The sequence below is a fragment of the Erpetoichthys calabaricus genome, chromosome 4 (genome assembly GCF_900747795.2).
Source record: "Erpetoichthys calabaricus chromosome 4, fErpCal1.3, whole genome shotgun sequence".
In the NCBI taxonomy this organism is placed as follows: domain Eukaryota; kingdom Metazoa; phylum Chordata; class Cladistia; order Polypteriformes; family Polypteridae; genus Erpetoichthys; species Erpetoichthys calabaricus.
In genome coordinates this window covers 188,767,470-188,790,561 of record NC_041397.2, presented here as the reverse complement: position 1 = coordinate 188,790,561, position 23,092 = coordinate 188,767,470, and the positions used below count along the sequence as shown (strand labels likewise).

Sequence of the window (23,092 nt, the reverse complement as noted above, 5' to 3'; positions counted from 1 at the left end):
ATCCACCTGGCCTTACTCCCCTTCCATTTAGTCTCTTGCACGCACAATATATCAACTTTCCTTCTCTCCATCATATCTGCTAACTCAAATCCCCTTACCAGTCATACTGCCAACATTCAAAGTTCCTACCCTCAGTTCCACTCTCTTTACTTTCCTCCTCTCCTCCTGCCTCCGGACACATCTCCCCCCTCCTCTTCTTCTTCGGCCAACAGTAGCCCAATTTCTGCCAGCACCCTGTTGGCTAACAGTACTGGTGGCGGTCGTTGTTAACCTGGGGCTCAACCGATCCAGTATGGAAATTTGTACTGTTGTCCGCATATTGATTTGTCAAAATTTTACACTGGATGCCCTTCCTGCCATAGCCCTCCCCATTTATCTGGGCTTGGTACCGGCACAAAGAGAAACACTGTTTTGTGCATCCCCTGTGGCTGGTTTAATTTAATTTAACTTACTTGTTATGACTAAAATTATCTGTAAAAAAAGATCACCGAATTTAAAAAATTTCATTTAATTTATTAACTTAAGATTTTTAGTTTTATGAATATAGCACAAGCTTTACAAAAATCTTCCTATCTTGAAAACACTTCTAAAGATTTCATTTTAAACAATTTTTATAAAGACTTGACAAATGACAGTTATACTGACTACAGCCAAAAAAATGATAATAAACCTGAAAGTACACACTGGAAGCAGACAAAAAAAATGATCTGTTTAGCAATTACTGGAATATTATTCAAAAATACATTTTTATTTAGTAGTTTTCTTTTGAAATATAATTAAACACAGCATCATACTTCGCCGTCATTTCCACTAAATGAACTGGATATTCCTGGAATTTGCAGATGAACACAAGTTGTTTCCTTTAGGGCAATTTACTTGCAAAATGTCAGGGAAAAAAAAACATGAGATAACTACTAAACATATCCCCCTGGACACTACACTGTAAATGGAATGTAAAAACAAATGATAGGAAACAACCACTGCAAGAATTCCTGAATAGAAATAGATAAGTATACAGGGTGCCAGAATCCCAAGACTCAAATTGCACAAACATGCCCTTTCTTGTAATCTACAGAAACAAATACTGAAAATAAACAGCTTAGGTTCCTGGGAAATATGTGCATTAGTAGTAGTTTTCTCATGTAGTTTTTAACATGAGATGAAGATGAATATCCTCTAAAGTCATTCTCACAGCGTTAGCTAAAAAATCGTTCAGGCAAAGATGTTATGAACATTTTGATGGTAACTTTTACAAGTATTAGAAGAACTACAAAAAACAAATCTCAGTGGCACCTACAAATTTCAGCCTGCCTGTCTGGACAGGTTTGTAAGTAAAGGGTTTAAAGTTTCTGAAACAAGAATCAAGTTTCACATTACAAAAAATAAATGGTAATTTGCCTCATTTTTTTGTAATGAGAGTTTATGTACAGTAAATAAATTCAATAGACATCTGGTTTTAAACACAAGTTTAAAAATGAAAACAGTAGTGATCTTCTGTAGTCTTAAACAATACATTTTGAGAACAACATGTTATAGACAAATAAAATAAATAACAATGAAGTAAGACTTCTTAAAGCAATCAGGTATGGTACAATAGTAGGTGTAGTAATTTTATGTTGTTAAATGTATGTAAATCCGACAGTGTTTTTAAGCCTTGTAATAGGTGGTGTAAATACTATAGTGTTCTCAGAATTAGCAGTGATATTCAATTTCCAATATGTTATAAATAAACGTTTATAAGTTACCACTATAATTTCAACATTAAAATAAACCTTTTAACATATTATACATATATGCCCCTCTTACACTTGAACTGCTAGATGAAACCTTTTATAATATACTACCTGTATAAGCCCATGCTGTAAAAAGCCCAGGCTCCTAGAAACCATGGATTCTGGCACTTCAATCAATCAATCACATCGGTTGTGCATTAGCAGCTAAACGAGGTTCTCTTTTCTCTGCGGTTTAGTTTTGCTGGTGTGCTTGCCACCATTGTCTATCAGCGGCTAAGTGAACTTCTCTCTCCTCTGAGGTTTCGTTTTGCTGATGTGCTCACCTCACTTGTGTATTAGCAGCTAAGTGAGTTTCTCTTTTCTCGGCTGTTTCATTTTGGCAACAGAGTCAATTTCTTTGAGCTTCATGCTATAGCCTCGCACTTTTAGGCTGGACAAACAGACACACACACTTCCACGTGTTGACGTTTCTATATTAGAATAAAACTGATTATTTCCCTCTTTTCCACCTAGAACACTTCAACATACAGAACAAAGACTTCTGTGATAAAGCTTTGGATAAGTGGCATACTCTGCAACCAAAAATATGATATACTACTGTGCTAACAGCATAGAAATAGAAAACATAATGATTTCACCTGCAGTAAATGAAAATCAAAAAATGTGCATTCTGTCTCGCCTTTACTGTTCTTAAATACTCCTCACCTACTCCTTGACCACCATTTTACCATATATAATATTGTGGTATTTCTTTGGGTAACTTTTGTCTTTACTGAAATATTTCTCTCCAATTGCTTTTTACCTTTCCTAATACTTTTTTTTAACTGTTGCTCTCATATGCCCTATGGTTACCAGTGGAGTTATTAGTCTTTTGCATGTTATAAAGCTGTTTTTTTTTTTTGTAACATCTTTTTAGTTCCTTATTTATCCACCAGGAAGTTCTCCTTATTGACAAATGACAAGACAGACTCAAAGAAATCTTGGAGAATTTAGGCTTTAGGGAATCAAACAGAAAACCCTGATGAGAAACTGGGAAAGCAAGGGCGCCTTCAATTGGGAGCCACAAAGAATATGGGAGCGGACAGAATCATGACCAAATTGGACAAAACGTGAAAGCCAAACAATAGAATTCTAGGTCAAGTAACAATTTTCCAGCACTCAGTTTCTTCTCTGACTAGAGTTGAATGCTTAACATTTAGCCTCCGACCACTCAACTCCACTCTACCCTAAGTCCAATATTCAATGGGTAAGGGAAGTGGCAGCAAACAATGTTTTAAATTAAAATGAGGTACAATTAATTTTGATAATGGTGAGACAAGACTGAAAAGTAATAAGGTATTATCAGCAGATGCATCAGGTAGATGGCTTATAAATAATGATTTTTTAAAAATCTCTAGCAAAAATATTTAAGTTTAATCCTTAACAAATTCCGAAATCACTTTTAATTATGTTATTGTTTATTTAATTTAACTGGTACCAATCTGAGTGAAAATAATCATTTGTACCATGCAAGATAACCATAATACAACACAGCATTCTGAAACCCACTAAATTCTATTCAGAGTCATGAGGGGCAGAAGCCTATCCTGGCAGGACTGGGTACAAGGCAGGGATTGGCCTTGAACTGGGCACAAGACCACTTTAAGGCCAACTCATATGCATGTACATACACTCATGGAATTAGTTTAGAGTTTGTAACTAACCTAACCTGTATTTCTTTGAGGAACCAATGTTAACCATTGGGCCCCTAAGCCACACCAAATAGTTTCACATAAAAAAATAAAATAAATATGGAAAATAATAATGGATGAATATTATCTAATAAATTAATGAGAACACAAACAATAATTTGTACATTAAATAACATTAAACCGTAAATATTTTCTATCACCATATTTTAACTCACTGTGTATACATGTTGTAAGTGCTGGATTCTTATCCTGAGGTGAACCAAACTTTCGAATGCATTCTGCACAAAAAAGAAAACTGAAATTATAAATTGATATTGTTAAATCATATCATACACAGACTGAAAACCTTTAATAATCTTAAAACATACTCATTAGATTATATAAATGTACATATTTATTATTAAAAAAATACAAAAACCATGTAGATCAAAGATGTTTAAGAGTTATCTATTACTAATTAAATGTTTTATTTGTCTAATACATGACTCATCATAAAGATATGAACAGTCTCTGACAGAAATCAATAATGAACACTTACATAGGTACAATATTACATTTAAAGGAATGTTGCATAGCTGTCATTTGTTAACATAATCATGTGATTTTCTTACACTTAAACCTTGCCAAATGTCTTTATTATATTATTATAATATATATTATATTTGTTTATATGTCATAAGTAATCCATGAGCTCCCTACCTTGGTAGGCAGTATGGTGTAGTGGCTAAGGATCTAGAGACTAAACTGTCAGGTTGCTAATTAAGCTTCTATGTAGAACCCACTAGATGACAGTAAGAAAATCACTTAACCTGCCTGCACTTAAAAATGTCCAAAATGTTTGTAAAATTCTGTACTATGTTTGTATACTTATGCCTTGGGTGGCGTTCACTACTGAATGTTGCTAAAAATAAAGGGTATAAATTTGAGCAAAATTGCTTAAAACATTTATATACATGCATTTCCAATATTTCTTCTCCATTGTCCACTGTTAAAATTAATTGTACAGCAACCTATAAAATGCACAAAGATATGAGATCCTTTAAAAAAGCATTCCTTATATTTGTTTAAGTTAAGCAAAAAACAAAGATACGTGATTTTACATAAAAACAGTAAATTCAAGCTTCCTTTACACTCTTACAAACAATAATCCTCTCTAGCAAACCTGAGGGTCCAGCTTGAAAACTAGAGTACCTTGGAAAAAAAAACTAAGGCATATAAATATGTAATAAAAATACGGTTTGTTATATTTTATTGTGGTTTTGCATTTGAAGCTTACTAGTGTGGTTTGAATGCATTTTACTTAAATGTAAGTATCTTGCATGAATAAGGTATACACAGTAGTTTTATCTGGTGGATTTTTATGCATACCTATATAGTAAAAAATATTAACTGTTACACATTATATATTGATCAAGATCAATTACCCTTAACAGTTTTGAGCATATTAATTTAACATTTAATTTATTGATGAGAACAGCTAACAGCAAGAGGCAAAACACACAAGTAGTGAACCAACCATGAGTATTGCAATAGTGTAACTATATTGTCTTTTCATCATGGTATACTACAACCAAATAATGCTAAATAGCCTATTGATAACTACTTACATGGTATAAATCCAGCAACTCCTGACATTTCTGACATTTCACTAGGTGAAAACCCAGGGAGGCATTACAAAGTCAGATTTCAAACGTACATTTGTGTTTAGTTACTTACAGGATGTTTAAAAGGAAAAAATAAACGTCAGGCAACACACTGACTGTAATTTTTCCATTAACTTACCTGTGTACCTTGGATAAAAATAATCCTGGAAAAAAAAAAACAGAAAAAATATCTTAGCTTTAAAACCACTCTTCACTGACAAGTTCTGTATTTGCATTACAGTTAAGAAGAGAAAGGGCAAATAGAAATCACTGTACATTGTCAATTCACAATTGTTCGACACTTACTGAGGAAATAGATTCAATATTTAATGGAATCCCTACAGTAAATGAACAATAAGCAGTATTGGTTGGCACATTTTTCAGCTTAATAATATAGTATTAACCATAGAACTATTGAAAGGTACAATAAAATAAAGTTCCAATAAAATATATGTAATTAAATGTGTTAAACATGTTCTGTGAAACAGTCTAGCCACATCAGAAATTGTAGCATTTTTATTCTTGGCATGATTTTAATAAACTTTATTGCACTTTAGAGACTTAACATTCTTAAGACAAAATCAAGTCCAATTTAGGGTCATGGGGGAAAGACACTGCAACAGCAGAAACCAGGACTGGACAGTGTTCCTGTCCATAGGAAGGAACAGAATTCTTCACACAGCCTCAAAAGATATTATATATGTGGTATTCATACACTACACAGTTTCTAAATATCCTAATGAAAAAAAGCCATACGTGGAATGTTCACTCCTGTAATTTATGTTTTTTCATACTACCTGACAAAACTATAATTACATATAAGATTTTTGACTCCAAAAAATGTAATTACTTCCCCAACTCCTGTTTTTGTATTTATAAAATACTTTAGGATGGTATGCTCTTTAAAGAAGTATGTTTATGAAGGACTTGTATACTGTGCATCACGTGAAGTGCTAAAAACACAGGTTTACAGAATCTGAAGCCACTGCAGGTGGCTTAACACTTCCACACCAGCCCAAAACTGATTTATTGGTGATAGAAAAGTTTAAAAAAACTGAAAACAGACATGAAGTATTGGACGTTTTTCTAGCTCAACATTTGTTTCAACAAGCTCTTATAAAATATTGGTATATTTATTCAGCAATTTTCTTTTAAATTATACTGTTAATTGGGCTGCATAGCTACAAATAAAAATTAGATTTATTAAGCGGCCAAAAAAAGTAAATCTGCATTTCAAATAAGGTTTCGTTCAAAGATAAAAAAAGTGACAATCTGATCTGAGTAACCAAGGCATATTTAGCTGAACTCCTGAATGGGACTATAAATAAATTTTTACCACTCTTTATAAGTAAGGATTCCCAGTTCTAATCTTGGACAATGGCAAGTTTTGTTTCACCCAATTTTCTAATTAGTCGACATATTTTGTTCTTAGTAATAAAGCAAATAGTACTTATAATTCACATTTTACTTCTCCAATAAAAAAATAAAACGGAAAGACGATGCAGTTACAGCATTTAGTGCAGGAGTGACATCAGTTACTATAACTTTAAGCAGCCAAGCTAAAATGAAACAAAAAGTAACTGCTTCCTCTTCTCTTAGTGGGTACTCTGTAAAGTAATTAATTACAAGAAATATATACAAGATATTGAGTAGTAGTAATTCATTTTGTTCTACTAAGCATTTGGATGATTTTTCCAGTAATTATTCACTGGTACTGTAAGCATCAGAAACATCAGCAAGACAGCAGGGATAATCAATCGATTAAATGCTCATATTCTATTGCTTTTTAATTTTGGAAACAGTGTGATCAAAGACATGGAGCCATTGCAACATTCCAAGAATGAAATCAGGGAGCTTATGCCAGTATTAGAACATACACCTATATTTTCTATAACTGCTTGCACTCGTAACAACCACACAAGAGTTGCCCACAGTCATGGACAGCTTCACGAATGATATGATACATTTTGTGTGCACTATCGGTAACAATCACATACACAAACCACTGGCCTCAAGATGAACTAAAAATCACAAATACCAGCACATTCTTTTACAAAAGCACAACTTAAAATATTCTTTCTCAGATACAGATGCTTCATAATTGTTCTCTGTCTGTGAACCAAATTTTACACTTAAATTTTGGTCATCCTCTGTCTGACCACTCTGTTTTTCCCTTCTTCACATGGTATGTACACTGCTAAAGTAGGCTAACTTTTTTAAGACAGGAAATGAAGTACATGACTGTCTCAGAAAATATGGGATATCTGGGTGCCCTAACTAACACCCCTCCCTAAGATCAGAGCCCTTGCAAAAACTACTTCTAAAATGTATTTTAAGCCCATAGGCCACTACTAGGGAATCCATTCCCGGACGGGTTTATCCATTCCTGGGAATCCCGGGCTCCCGGGAATGACACAGTGCACGGGAATCTCACATGTGAACGGTTTTAGAACGAGTGACACTTGTTTTTAATTAAACTACTGCAATATGTTGACACCAATAAAAGCCTAACCTTAACTACAAGCATTTGATACTGTCAAATACTGTAAGTACATGTATCTAGTTAGTTGCGGTAATAACAGCGTAGAAAGCACAACGTGTCAAGTGTGTGGTCATCCAGGCGAGAGCGCACCTTCGTGCAGAGTACGCCAGCCACTGAGAAAGCACGCTCTGCCTCCACTGAAGTAGGTGGCACAGTCATCAGATACTGATACACTTGTTATAAACAACGCCCGCGCTTGCCGTTGCTCTGAAACACCGCCATTTCAGCTTTTACTGATGCATCCAGTTTCTTGTCATCATTCTGTGATGGCAAGTTTCTTGGCACAGATAATGCGGATGCAACAGACTGACGCATTGAAATTTCAAGTTGTTGTTCAAAGCTGTTGTCTGATGAAGTGCAAGCTGCAGCAATGACGCCACCTTAATTATTTTCAACTATAACTCTGTTATTTCTTGATCGATTTTTACACGCTATATATGCAAGCTTGGCCGTTCCTGTTCAGCCGGGAATTCCAGCAGTTTCATTCCCAGCAATGGGAAATGTCCGGAATCCCAGGAATGGATTCCCTAGCCACTATGCACAGTGGCGGATGTAGGTGCTCTTCACTTACCAGAGCACTTACTTCTTTTGCAATACGGACCTGTCCAGGTTAGTCTCCTGTTGCGTCTCTACTAGGGATGCACCGATACCACTTTTTTGGAAAACGAGTACGAGTACGAGTACTTGCATTTCAGTACTCGCCGATACCGAGTACTTGCCGATACCGAGTACTTGCCGATACCGAGTACTTAATAAAAACATGATTTAAATTTACAGGTAACAGCTTTAGTCATATAATTTAACAAAAAAAACAAGAAACTCTCGTCTATCCACTGGGAGGTTAGGCTAATTAGCGACACGGGGCTAACACTGCTTGTCCAAATATCCGTGGTGAAACTAAACGCAGAGGAGGCTTGCAGTAGGCTGTGGATATGTTTTTTCACGGAGTCGTTTAGTTTAGGCAGCTCCATGTCAGTCATGTAGCGGCGGCTTGGGATATCATATCTGGGCTCCAGAACATGGAGGAGACGCAGGAATCCCACATTTTCTACCTCCGAGAGTGGCTGGTCACTCAATGCAATGTACTCGATAATTGCCTGTGTTATTTTCACAGCACGTGGATTGTCTCTGCACATTTTCTCTCGTCTTGCAAGAGTTTGCTGCAGCGTGGGTTGTGTTGGTTTAGAAGCGTGGGTAAACTCTTTGTACTCGTTGTCGTGTTGGGATTTTAGGTGCTTGATTAAATTACTTGTGTTAAATGCGCTACCTTTTGAGCCTCCTCTGGACAATTTCGCTGAGCACAATTTGCAGTCCGCCTTTGTTTTGTCGTCTTCATTCACTTTGAAATAGTTCCACACGGCTGACATGTCTCACCTCACCTTGCCTTCTCCCCGCTCTGAGCTGCAGCCGGGGCCTGGGGGCGGGCACTCGGCGCCTGTGATTAATCCCTTACACGCCGCTCAAACATAGACATTTCTCAGACTGTGGTATCGGTCCCTGGTATCGGGGGACTTTTAACGAGTACAAGTACTTTAGAAAATGTGGTATCGAGGCCGATACCAGATACCCGTTTCGGTATCGGTGCATCCCTAGTCTCTACTCTAAGGACCATCTTGCCAAAATGGCAATCTTTTATAAAACATTATCCTCATCAGAAACATTTTAAGTAGAGACACCATTTAGATACCCATAAATAAAAAATTCTGGTCATTGCTGTCATAACTTGAAATATATTAAAACTTTTCATTATAGTCTACACTTCTGAAATTAACTGAATTGTTAAGAGATTACTCCATTCAGCTTATTGTTCCTGTAAATGTTGGACATTATTTGCACATTCATTTCAAGTAAGAGCCTTTTCATTTTTTTCAGTTGAATAGTTTCTATTTCCATCAATGATTCAGACAGGCATCTATTTAATGAACAACGTTGGAATTTTCCATTTTAAATAGCAGGTAAGGTGATTTTGGATTAATTAATGCCATTCTTCCTATTAGTTGCAGTACTGGCTAAGGCAAGGAATGGCATAATGGTGTTCCTTCGGATAACATTAGCCATAGTTCGCTCAGAAACAACCTGGTCTAGACAAAGCCAAACACTACTTCCTAAAACAAGTCGCTCTCATAAATTGTGTGATGTTTCTTGGATGCCAAGTATCGGTACAGTCCTCATAAACAATCGCAACGAACAAAAGTGGCTGTACATAAAACACTGACCACCACAACATGAAAATTAAGTCCATTCAGTTTTTCAATACATAAAACAAGTAGTGCCTAATTTATAAAAAAACAGCTTGGCAAGATAAGTGTAACTAAAAGCTACAAAAGAGAAGTGACAAGCGAACACTATTGAGTTCACTTCGCCATGAGTTCCCAGAAATCACAGAAATGTTTGCGATATTCGCCAAACTTGGGGAACTGCATTAAAGTCAATGGGGAAAAACTAACTGAACTAGATTTGACTGGATTATAATGATGCAGTCGCCTTTAAAGTGTCCCTGAGGGCTAGGAAAACATCTGCCAACTATACTGGAGCAATTATTGTGGCCAAAAAGGTGATCTGAGCTGTGCAGCAGCAGTGCCAACAACTGCACCACTGTGCCTCCATGATATCAAAGAAGAAAGTACGCTTTCAGAGATGTGCAAACATAGATTTTGTCAAAACAAAGCAGAAAAGCCAAAATCTTATTCAAAAGTCAGAAAAAACATGTAGGTCTTTAAACGGAAGAAAATTAAAAGTGGTGTGTCATGATTAAAGCCACTAACTCGTTCTATTTTTTGAAGTTGCACTGAAGGCTCTCCAAACTGTCTGTGTTGATGCTTTGCACTTTTTCTTCTTTAAAAAGATAGAAATGTGTTGTAAATAGTAATAAATCTTTCATTATTATTATTCTTTTCATAGAGTTTCCTGTGTTTGTGGGTGTCAGGCTCCTTCAAAGTTTGTTTTTTAGCTGCATGTGGCTAATTATTATACATGCATGGGGCATGCACCTCCATCTCTTATGTTGACGTAGAACTTGAAGATTGACCTGCACATTCAGGTACAAGCACAGATAACTCATTCCACAGATTCTGAAATGCAAATGATCAATATTAAATACCCTGTGGTCCCATCAATGTCGGCTGTTACAGCTCCGGAGGACGTCGCACTGGCCTCACAAAGTATTATGGGGAGCTGGTATTAAAAAAAAAAATCTCCTAAACCAGCTGAATTATCAGTAAATAATTAGATGAAGGAGGGCCAACATGAATGCAGCAAATTTACTGCGAATAACGTTTTGTCAAAATTCACTGAACAACACTAAAAAAGAGATTAAAGGAAAAATGCCACCCAAATGATCAATCCTGTTTGAATATGTTCACAATAGGATCTTCCTGAAGAAGCTTATGCAACAATGCTGTGGCAAAAATACATGTGTTTGGAACATTATGAGCATGCAACTGAATACCTGACATGGGGATACAAGTAACAAGAGTTTTTTTTCATGGACATTATGAAATTGTTTTCTGTTGTTCAGCATTGGTTCTTGTTTAAGGCCATTGCATTGGGAATTTTCTTGGCCATCACTGCTAACATCACAAAATAAATGATTTTGGATGGAGTATTCTTTTAATAGCTATACTGTATCTCCACAATTAATTGTCTGCTAATCCCAGGTCATTCAATGGAATGCCTCCAAAAAGCTTCCAGTGAAACTTGTAAGGTTTTTACTGTATTTTTAATCATAAAATTGATGATATTAGAAATAATATACAGTGATCCCTCCTCGATCGTGGGGGTTGCGTTACAGAACCCCCCGCGAAAGATGAAAATCCGTGAAGTAAAAACCATATGTTTATATGGTTATTTTTATATATTTTAAGCCCTTATAAACTCTCCCACACTCTTATAAACATTTCCCGCACAGTTATACAACATAAACCCTTTATATTCTCTTAGATATTAGGTAAGATTCGTTAAAATTATGTATGTAAACACACTGTTTGTTTACTATGCACAAACCTATGTATCCTATATCATTGAGGAGTTATTTAGATAGATAGATAGATAGATAGATAGATAGATAGATAGATAGATAGATAGATAGATAGATAGATAGATAGATAGATAGATAGATAGATAGATAGATAGATAGATAGATAGATAGATAGATAGATAGATACTTAATTAATCCCAATGGGAAATTCACATTCTTCAGCAGCAGCATACTGATACAATAAATAATATTAAATTAAAGAATGATAATAATGCAGGTGAAAAACAGACAATAACTATGTATAATGTTAAATGTTAACATTTACCGCCCCGGATGGAATTAAAGAGTCGCATAGTTTGGGGGAGGAACGATCTCCTCAATCTGTCAGTGGAGCAGGACAGTGACAGCAGTCTGTCGCTGAAGCTACTCTTCTGTCTGGAGATGATACTATTAAGTGGATGCAGTGGATTCTCCATAATTGATAGGAGACTGCTGAGCGCCCTTCGCTCTGCCACAGATGTTAAACTGTCCAGCTCCATGCCAACAATAGAGCTTGCCTTCCTCACCAGTTTGTCTAGAGGTGAGGCGTCTTTCCTCTTAATGCTGCCTCCCCAGCACACCACTGCGTAGAAGAGGGCACTCGCCACAACTGTCTGATAGAACATCTGCAGCATCTTATTGCAGATGTTGAAGGACGCCAACCTTCTAAGGTAGTATAACCGGCTCTGTCCTTTCTTGCACAGCGCATCAGTATTGGCAGTCCAGTCTAATTTATCATCCAGCTGGACTCCCAGTTATTTATAGGTCTGCACCATCTGCACACAGTCACCTTTGATGATCACTGGGTCTATGAGGGGTCTGGGCCTCCTAAAATCCACCACCAGCTCTTTGGTTTTGCTGGTGTTCAGGTGTAGGTGGTTTGAGTCGCACCATTTAACAAAGTCATTGATTAGGTCCCTATACTCCTCCTCCAGCCCATTCCTGATGCAGCCCACGATAGCAGTGTCATCAGCGAACTTTTGCACATGGCAGGACTCCGAGTTGTATTGGAAGTCCGATGTATATAGGCTGAAAAGGACCGGAGAAAGTACAGTCCCCTGTGGCGCTCCTGTGTTGCTGACCACAATGTCAGACGTGCAGTTCCCAAGACGCACATACTGAGGTCTGTCTTTAAGATAGTCCACGATCCATGCCACTAGGTATGAATCTAATCCCATCTCTGTCAGCTTGTCCCTAAGGAGCAGAGGTTGGATTGTGTTGAAGATGCTAGAGAAGTCTAGAAACATAATTCTTACAGCACCACTGCCTCTGTCCAAGTGAGAGAGGGATCGGTGTAGCATATAGATGATGGCATCCTCTGCTCCCACCTTCTCCTGATATGCAAACTGCAGAGGGTCAAGGGCGTGTTGAACCTGTGGCCTAAGGTGGTGAAGCAGCAGCCTCTCAATGGTCTTCATCACATGTGATGTCAGAGCAACAGGCCGAAAGTCATTCAGCTCACTAGGACGTGATTACCTTTGGGACTGGGGTGATACAAGATGTTTTCCAAAGCCTCGGGACTCTCCCCTGTTCCAGGCTCAGGTTGAAGATGCGCTGTAGAGGACCCCCCCCAGCTCCGATGCACAGACCTTCAGCAGTCGTGGCGATACTCCATCTGGACCCGCTGCTTTGCTGGCACGAAGTCTCCTCAGCTCTCTGCTCACTTGCGCTGTTGTAATTATGGGTGGGGATGTCTTTCCTATGCTGGTATTAGCAGAAGGATGTGTGGAGGGTGCAATACTCCGAGGTGAGAGTGAGAGTGGGTTAGGGTGGTCAAACCTGTTAAAGAAGTTGTTCATTTGGTTTGCTCTCTTCACGTCTCTCTCGATGGTGGTACCCCGCTTCGAGCTGCAGCCAGTGATGATCTTCATCCCATCCCACACTTCCTTCATGCTGTTATTCTGCAACTTCTGCTCCAGCTTTCTCCTGTACTGCTCCTTCGCCGCCCTGAGCTGGACTCGGAGTTCCTTCTGCACGCGCTTGAGCTCATGCTGATCACCGTCTTTAAAAGCCCTTTTCTTCTGGTTCAAAAGGCCCTTGATGTCACTTGTAATCCATGGCTTGTTGTTAGCATAGCAGCGTACTGTTCTTACTGGAACTACAATGTCCATACAGAAGTTGATGTAGTCAGTAGTGCAGTCAACAACTTCCTCAATGTTCTCACTATGAGATCCCTGCAGGTTTATCCCAGTCTGTAGTTCCAAAACATTCTCTCAGAGTATTCTCAGCCTCCGGGGTCCACTTCCTGAATGATTGTGTGGTTACAGGTAGGACTCTCACTTTTGGTTTATAGTGAGGCTGAAGCAGAACCAGGTTATGATCTGCTTTCCCAAGCGCAGGCAGCGGGGTGGCGCTGTATGCGTCTTTAACGTTTGCATACAGTAAATCAATAGTCTTATTTCCCCGGGTGTTACAGTCCACATACTGGGAGAATGCAGGTAATGTTTTGTCCTGCATCACATGGTTAAAGTCTCCAGCGATTAGCACAAGCGCCTCAGGGTGCTGCGTTTGTAACTTAGCAACAGCAGAATGGATGATGTCACTCGCTGACTCCTCGTCTGCCCGAGGAGTACACGATGACAATGACATGTCCAAACTCTCTGGGCAAGTAGTAGGGACGTAAACTTACGGCCAACAGTTCAATAAGTAATGATGCCGTAATGGAGTCCTACAGTGGCGTATCTGTTCCCTTCCTTCAACATATCCAAAATTTTACCTTTTTGGCAATCATTAGCATCTTCTGTTGGCACTTGGGCACAGCCCCGGAAGCAGTAGCAGGAGCAGATTGTTTTGGAGACATAACAAAGGGCTTGACTACGCACAAAGATAAACACAAAAGTTAACTCTTTACAAAACGAAACACGTTGATGCTGAATGAGCGAGACGAGATGCTGGCTAACGCAAAGCAGAATCAAATGCTGCTGCCCATCGCTGAGCCAATCAGCACCCAGGAACTTAACCGCGTGCTCTGATTGGGTCCCTTGTATGAAATCAACTGGGCAAACCAACTGAGGAAGCATGTACCAGAAATAAAAAGACCCATTGTCCACGGAAATCTGCAAACCAGCGAAAAATCCACAATATATATTTAGATATGCTTACATATAAAATCCGTGATACAATGAAGCCGCAAAAGTCGAAGCGCGATATAGCGATTACTGTAGTACATCCCCCCAATACTGATCCTCTTAAACCCTGGTACTCCATTTTAAACAAATTCAATTCTTTCACCAGGACAGATCTATAATTTATATAAAATAATTTCCCAACTGAGACCATCCATCTGCGTCCTTGACCCAATGCCAAGAAGTTTTTTCAAAGAAGTATCCAGCATGCTAATTGATAGTGTTCTTGACATAGTAAATTCATCATTAGATACGGGGGTCTTCCCAGACTGTCTTAAGGCTGTTGTTGTTAAACCACTGATCAAGAAAAATAATCTTGACTCCTCTGCTTTTGAAAATTTTAGACCTATTTCTAACCTGACTTTAAGTAAAATCCCAGAAAAGGCATTCATTATGCAGCTAAATGATCATTTGAATAAACATTCTGTTCTTGACAAGTTTCAGTCAGGTTTCAGAACAAATCACAGTACAGAAACTGTACTCGTTAAAATAGTAAATGACTTGCAGGTAAATGCAGACAGAGGCGATTTATCTGTTCTCATCCTCTTAGATCTGACTGCCGCATTTGATACCATTGATTACAATATTCTTAGAAATCTCCTTAGTCAGTGGGTGTGCCTCTCTGACAGTGTCTTAAATTGATTTGAGTCTTACTTGGCAGGTAGAAAATTCTTTGTTAGTTGTGGTAATTATACTTCAAAGACACATGATATTCTATGTGTAGCTGCACAAGGATCTATCCAGGGTCCACTGCACTTTTCTATCTACATGCTTCCATTAGGTCATATTATCTCAAGGCATAACATGAGCTAAAACACACAACTGTATTTGACACACAACTGTATTTATCAAAAGCACCTGAGGACCCTGACTCTCTTGGTTCACTGACACAATGTCTTACTTGTGTTTCTGAGTGGATGAGTAGTAATTTTCTCAAACTAAATAAGAAAAAAACAGAAATCTTAGTGATTGACAAAAATGGATGTAAAAGAGGATATTAGAAATAAACTTGATCCATTAGGCTTAAACGTCAAGACAGACGTAAAGAATTTACGGGTAATTATTGACTGTGACCTAAATTTTAAATCACAATCAGATTACTAGGACAGCACTTTTTCACTTAAGAAATATAGCAAAAGTTAGATCCCTTATAACTTTTCAAGATGCTGAGAAATTAGTTCACGGATTTGTTTTCAGTCGGCTAGATCATTGTAACGCACTCCTCTCAGGACTACCCAAAAAGACATCAATTGATTGCAACTAGTGCAGAATGCAGCTGCCAGAATCTTAACTAGGAAAAGAAAATCTGAGCACATCTCTCCAGTTTTGATGTCACTACATTGGTTTAATGTGCCATTTAGAATTAACTTTAAAATACTGCTTATTGGTTTACAAAGCCTTAAATAAGCTTACTCCATCCTATATTTCAGAATGCCTTTCACCTTGTACCCCAAATCAGAGATTCCCAAACCCCATCCTGGGGACCCACTGTGGCTGCAGGTTTTTCTTCCAACCAGCTTCTGTTTTTAGTTGGACTCCTGGGCTAATTAAGACAACTGTTATTTCCTAAGTTCTGTGTTTTGGGAACAGTATAGAAATTAGAAAATCAGGTTTGGTAAAATATTAAAATGTACTAAGGAGTTATATGGGAAAATGTATATTTCTTTCTTTTTAAATTTTCATCTTGATTTTCATTATACTTTTCCAGGTATTCTAATTGTTTACTAATTAGAGGGGCTTGACACTAAAGTAGTTGCAGCCTTTCATGATTCAGTGTTGTTTGCCTGGGTGTCTGCTCTACTAGTTTTGAATTGTCATTATTAAGACACACATTAAGAAGGGTCCAAGCTGCACAGAGAAAAGGTTAAAATGTAATGAAAGAGAGTTAAGCATTTAAATCTATAGCAAAAATAGAAATATTTCTGCATGTCTTATAAATGTAAAAATCATACTGCGGTACTTTTCTAAATGTAGAATAAGAGAGAGAGACAGAGAGAGAAAACAGTTAATTAAATTTGATTAGTGTTATCAGTTGTTGTCACTGATTATGAATCTGTTTGGGAACCCCCACCCCAAATCATAACCTTAGATCTTCAAATGAGTGTCTGCTTATAATTTCAACAGCTAAACTTAAAAGAAGTGGTGAGGCAGCCTTCTGCTGTTATGCACCTAAAATCTGGAATAGCTTAAGAATAGAAATTTGCTAGGCTAATACGGTGAAGCACTTTAAAAAAATGCTAAAAACCCATTATTTTAACATGGCTTTCTCATAGTTTCATTTTAACCCTGATATTCTGTATATGCATTTAATTATCTTTTTTTTTCAGGGATCCAAAATCCGTACTAACCACCTACTTTCTCTGCTGTTCTTTTTCCGGTTTTCTGTGGTAGCGATCTACATCGATGGATTGAAGGCCAGACGTCCACATGACCATCATCATCAAATTCTTCCATGTGAAGCCTGAAAACCATGAGGACTGATTGAGATCATTTATGTCAGGTTGAATGCCTAGAGGGGGCTGGGCGGTCTCATGGCCTTGGAACCCCTGCAGATTTTGTTTTTTTTTATCATCCAGCTATTTTGAGGTTTTATTTTTTCTGTCCTCCCTGGCCATCGGATCTTACTTTTATTTTATGTTAATTAGTATTGCCTAATTTTATTTCTCTATTTTTTCTTTCTTCATCCTGTAAAGCACTTTGAGCTACATCATTTGTATGAAAACGTGGTATATAAATAAATGTTGTTGTTGCTGTTGCAATGACTAATTATTGTGGCAAATCACAAATAAGGGCACATAACAGGGTTTTTTTTTCTTTTTGTTTCCAACTTACTAACAGTCAAAGTTTCTTTGTAATTTTTTCAAAGAAAAGATGATGAAATAGCAAACCAAAAAAAATCTTCTGCCATGACTAAGCTCTATGACATTCTTGTAACTCACTTTTTTAAATTAAGCCTTTGACTCCAGTCTACCAGTACCAATGCACTGTCCCTTCCTTTCATGCAACAATGAAAAAGCATATTCAAAAATACAGTCCTATACTGTCCAGTGCTTACTACATTTCTACCTCAATTCCATCCACCTTTTGAGTCTCACTGTTATAAAATGTTTTATCCACTACGAGTACTTTAGCCATAAAAATGGACCTAATGTTGCCAGAAAATTCCTTAAGTGCCACAAATAATACATATATTTTTGGCAAATAATAAGCCACCAATTGTCCAATGTGGCAATCTACTTGCAGTTAAACAAAAGGATTAATGTTCTGTTTTGAACAGCTGTCTTCTTTGATTGGTTCACAAAGAGAACACTGCTCAGTGGTGTTCAGTAGATTACACTGTCTTGACCATCATTAAAAATTTTACCATTTAAAAAGCTTATTCTTTTTTTAAAATTAGATCTACCCCTCTACAGAATGTAAGAAAAGTCATTTGAGTTGATGTTTTGGTTCCAGGGATATTTCTTAAAAAAATATGCACGCTGACATTTAGATATGGAGGTGATACAGGTTTGCACTTCTAAGAAAATTTCAACTACAGTGTTTTAAATCCTGGATATTACATGAACCGATGTGTGGAGAACTAATATTTTAAATCTCATTATAATAGAAAAAATAACCCTAAAAGAAAATGGCCACTATGCTATACGATCAAAAAATGAACACTTTAAAGGAACAACGTTCTATCTTGTGCATACTGAATGAATGCAGTCTCTACGGCACAGTGGTATAGGATTTATTTAAATGTACAAATCTGAAAAACAAAAAGGCAGTTATGGCAAAAGATCAAGTAATAATTTGAATTTTCATCTTTATGCCGTTTGAACAATTTAGAATGAAAGGACGCTTGAGCTTGTTTCATATGTATATGACAATCATACTATTTCCTTATTTTTTAGGAGCAACAAAGCTGCACCTTTGTTAACCCTTTTCATCTTAACTTTGCCCACATGCCTGAAAGTCATTGTTTTGAAGATATGTGTACGATTATGACCTGATGATTACATTTTTATGTGACACTATTATATTTTTATTGATATATATTGCTATTGACCATTAAAATATTAAACATTTTGTGACATAAGTCTATTGTGCAGTGTTAATGTATCATGCACTGTATTGTCATTGCATTCATCTTCACCAGCAGGACGCAACAAATACTTTCCACTGTACTGTAATGTATAATGACAATAAATTAAACTGAACAATTGCATTATAGTGCAGATTCTAGCATTGTTACAGTTCTTAAAAAAATCTACACTCTATTCCTTAACTGTATGTATGCTATCTCTAGAGAAGATACCAGCAAAGAGAAATGTTACAATCAAACAATTCTAAATAAAATGGTACCCTTTAAGGTAACTTAAATGTTAGACATTTCCAAAATATCTTCGTTATTAGTACATGTATTTCCATAAGTAAACATATTGCTGTTTTTCTTCCCTTATTTGATGAAATATGCTAATCTTGTAATGTGATGTTATTTATTTTGTGAGGTGCTAGGTTACAGTACAAAATCTAAATATTAAAAATAATGACTGATTTGTCAGTATGCTTCAATGGACTCTGCTATCATCACACAGCAGTTCTGTCAGTTCTGGACAGTGATATTTGTACCCAACAGTTCAAAATCCAGCAAAGAATGATGGCCAAACTCATTTAGCTTAGATGATTCTTAATAAGGTTATTCGAGTTCCTGGTGAGTTATTATCTAACACTTTTATAGATTAATCAAAATGACAGTTGTTTAACATTTGAAGAAATTAATGGCATTCATTTTCATTTATGTGAACTCTAATCAACTGCCCAGCAGTACATGAAGAAAAAAAATAGCATTTTACTAAAAACAGAGGCTACAAATAGACAAGTTACCAATATAACCAACAAATGATATTCAACTGGGGTAAACGGTTGCAAAGCAAACTGATGCTCCTAATTATTAGCAATAAGTGCTTTACAGATGTGCTACTCAAAGCATGGTCTGCACTTGACAATTATTATCGGCACACTTATGCAAGTCTTTCACTTTGTTTAATTTATTACTGCTGACTGCTGCACAACATGCAGAACTAATGTGCAGCAGACAGCAATGATGACTAATAGAGATGGGAAGCTTGTGTTATTTCCAGCTGGGGAGATGTTTGTGTGGAGCTTATACGTTTTGTCCATTATTAATTGAGTGGTCTACATGGACTTGGATTTCCTCCCACAGACCAAAGACAAACTGTGAGGAAAGCTGGTGACACTAAACAAACAGGCTATGTGTTGTGTCCTATGATGACTGTTGCCCACTCCCAGAATGCATCTTACCTTTTGTCTGCTGCTGCCAGGTGAGGCTTCAGCTACCCAAGACATTTTATTAGCAAAAGTGGGTTGCAAAAAAATGAACAGATGCTGCGCTGCATCACAAGCAGAGTTATGTCAAAGTGCACATATAGTATTCTTCTTAAGCCCACTAATGTTTACAATTGGCTGCTATCCAAATGTAGTAAAATGCTTTAAAAGATTACTTGGCTGGCCATGATTTGACATTGACGCCTAGCAGCCTCACAAAAGCTATCACACCATTAATGATTCATCACGAAAAAACAAGGTACGTCTTGCCACAATCTTAGAAAATGATTTTCAACCTGTCAAGAGAATATTATTTTAACTAAAATGTGTCCACACCTTTTGTGATTCTCATTTCTACCCTCTTCAACTGTTTGCTTTTTATCTAGGGTCCATATGTTAGGTAAATCCTAAGACTTCATGAATAGCTTCTCTCCAAGGGGCCAGTTTGTAGTTGTAATCCCTTGCCAATTGATAGTATTTACAAGTTTCTAAGCAGAATTGCATTGTTCTGCTATACTTTTGAATTCATCCGTTTAGGACACCTACAGCACCAGCTCTTAACTGTCAGGCAAACAGGTTAACCCTAACTTATGAGAACTGTCCAAATTCATGCAGACTGACAAGCCGCCACCCAATTTGAAGCAAGGTATCCTTACTGTCTCGGGGTCATTTTCAAACACCTCTCTGGCTTCCTCGCGACTGCACTGCTCCTCCACGCATTCTCTTTCCAAATGGCCCTGTTTCGTTTCTTCAAAAACTTGATAAGCCCGTCTCCGCCTTGACAGGAACTGGGTAGCCTCTTCTGGTGACAATAAAACTACAAGATGACAGGGTAAAAGAAATGCAACATTATGCGAATGAACTAGAAATGTACTATACAGCTGCAAAGTTTACCCGTGTGCGCCAAGCAGCATCAGTTAGGCACGTCTTCAAAATGGGCCGTTTGATTTAATTTATTTTGTACCTTACAGTCGTTAAGGCAAATAAAAGAAAACAGGACGATACTGGTGCTGTTTGGAGGCGCAGCGAACAGCACAATAAAAATGTCAGACTGAAACGTTTACTTACATGGAGAGGCGCCCATGACGAGCAGAAGAGCGGAGAACAGCCGCACAGAAATCGGCATGTTTGTTATATGTGCACGCGCCTTGTGCGCGCGTTTGTGTGTATCAGAGAGAGAGAGAGAGAGAGAGAGAGAGAGAGAGAGAGAGACAGCGACGCACAGAGCGTGTAAGAGAGAGCAGGAGTGGGAGAGGGAGAGGGAGGAACGCAGTTTCACTTTATGAGCCTAATCCTTGGAGAGAGAGTCTCAAAGAGGAACAGTGAGAACATTCACTGCCCGCCAGGGGAGCCTCTGTGTGTCACATCGAACTGCCAGACAGCAAATGAGAGGAGCCGAGGGCAAGCGGGTTTGGATGTGTGTGGGCGTGAGGGACAAAGCCAGTGAGGAGTTAAAGGGACAAGGCTAGCCTGAATATCCAGGTAGAAATAAGCAAAGCCAGCCTGTATATTCAGGATAGAAGTGATCGAGATAGCCTGAATATTCAGGGTTGAAAGGGACACTTCCAGCCAAGGTATCCTGTTTCACAAAGTACGAAGATTGTCTGGATATCCGGGGGCAAAAGCGACGCTACATTTAGCAAATAGCCTGGAGTAAAATAGGTACATCCCGTTCCAAAAGGGAAAGAGTGAGTCTGAATAGTTGGGGGTATACAGGATATAGATAGCTTTAGCCTGAACATTAAAGTAATAAAACTGGAAGGGCAGAGGTAGGCAGATAGGCAGGAGTTTGGCGCAGAACTCCGGACCCTGTACATAAGCAGTGTCTGGGGGTCCTTTTCTCTCGAAAACATACTTTTCATTCCAGGCTTCGAGTCCCCGGGTAATCATTACTCTTTTTCCCCTCATTACCAGGCCCGTCTTAATGCATGGGCACGCTGGGCAGTTGCCTGGGGGCCCCACAAGCGAAGGGGCCTCATGCTAACCTATATATGTTGTAACTTGCTGAGTGGTTGTTTAGGTAGGGGCCCCAGTGCACTGCTTTGCCCGGGGGCCTATAATGCTATTAAGATGGCCCAGCTCACTACAACACCCATGCCCATGGGTACAAGATACAAAACAAGCCAGAATATGCAGGGGCAAAAAAGTCACACTGAATGCATTGAATACCAAGAAGCACAATGAAAAAAGCCAGGAGCAAAAAAGACAAAATCATCATAAGAACATAAGAAACTTGACAAACAAGAAGAGAACATTCAGTCCATCAAGCTTGTTTATTTAGATAATAGCTAGGATATCTCAATATTTCCAGATATAACCAGATAATTAAATGATATTGAACTAGCTGTGCTACTATCTAAGAATGGTTGAAATGCAAATTATCAACATAGTATTTAAAGTTAACGTCTGCAGTACACTATCTATTGGAGTGTATTTTCAGTGGCGTAGCTAGGGGTGGGCAGAGGGGGCGGCACATTTTTTGAGGCCACATTATTGGCCATAAGGCTCAGTACAATTCGTGTGTAAGCAGCAGGGTTTAGGAAAAATATCATTCATGAATGAAAAAAGTAAAATTCTCTGACTTTTATCCACAAATGCTTCAAAAATTATTTTCAGACTGTCCTTCTGTGACGACATCAGACAGAGCTGTTGAAATTTATGAGGCAATAACAAAAATAAACATAAACATTACAACGATAATAATTTCTAGGAAGATAAACAACTAATTTACAATTTATAATTTTGTTTCGTTATCAATCCGAATGCGTTCTTGCTCTGCGCAGAAAACATCCAAACCTATCACTTGTACACTACACTGGTTCTGGTTTTCGCAGCATAATTATATTAAACTAATAATTAGAACAGTGCGTCTATACTATATTCTTGTCTAGCTGATGCTTATAAATAATTATATGTGAAAAATTATTGCTGTTTCTCTATATATGAATAAATCTATGCAAAATGTATCTTAATTTTTCATTTTAATTTTTTATTTAAATAGATTAACATATT

The 23,092-nt window shown here is 37.7% G+C and overlaps 1 protein-coding gene across 1 annotated transcript in view; it reads right to left on the bottom strand.

Moving 5' to 3' along the window:
- The window catches only part of gas6 (growth arrest-specific 6), a 93,577-nt gene extending 72,286 nt beyond the window's left edge, over positions 1-21,291 (bottom strand). The window contains exons 1-4 of the mRNA XM_028800057.2: positions 21,149-21,291; positions 20,737-20,897; positions 5,207-5,231; positions 3,640-3,702 (exon numbers count right to left, since the gene is read on the bottom strand). Coding sequence (XP_028655890.1) covers positions 3,640-3,702; positions 5,207-5,231; positions 20,737-20,897; positions 21,149-21,206 — 307 coding nt within the window. The 5' untranslated portion in view covers positions 21,207-21,291. The remainder of the gene's footprint in view (positions 1-3,639; positions 3,703-5,206; positions 5,232-20,736; positions 20,898-21,148) is intronic.
- Positions 21,292-23,092: the final 1,801 nt, after the last annotated feature.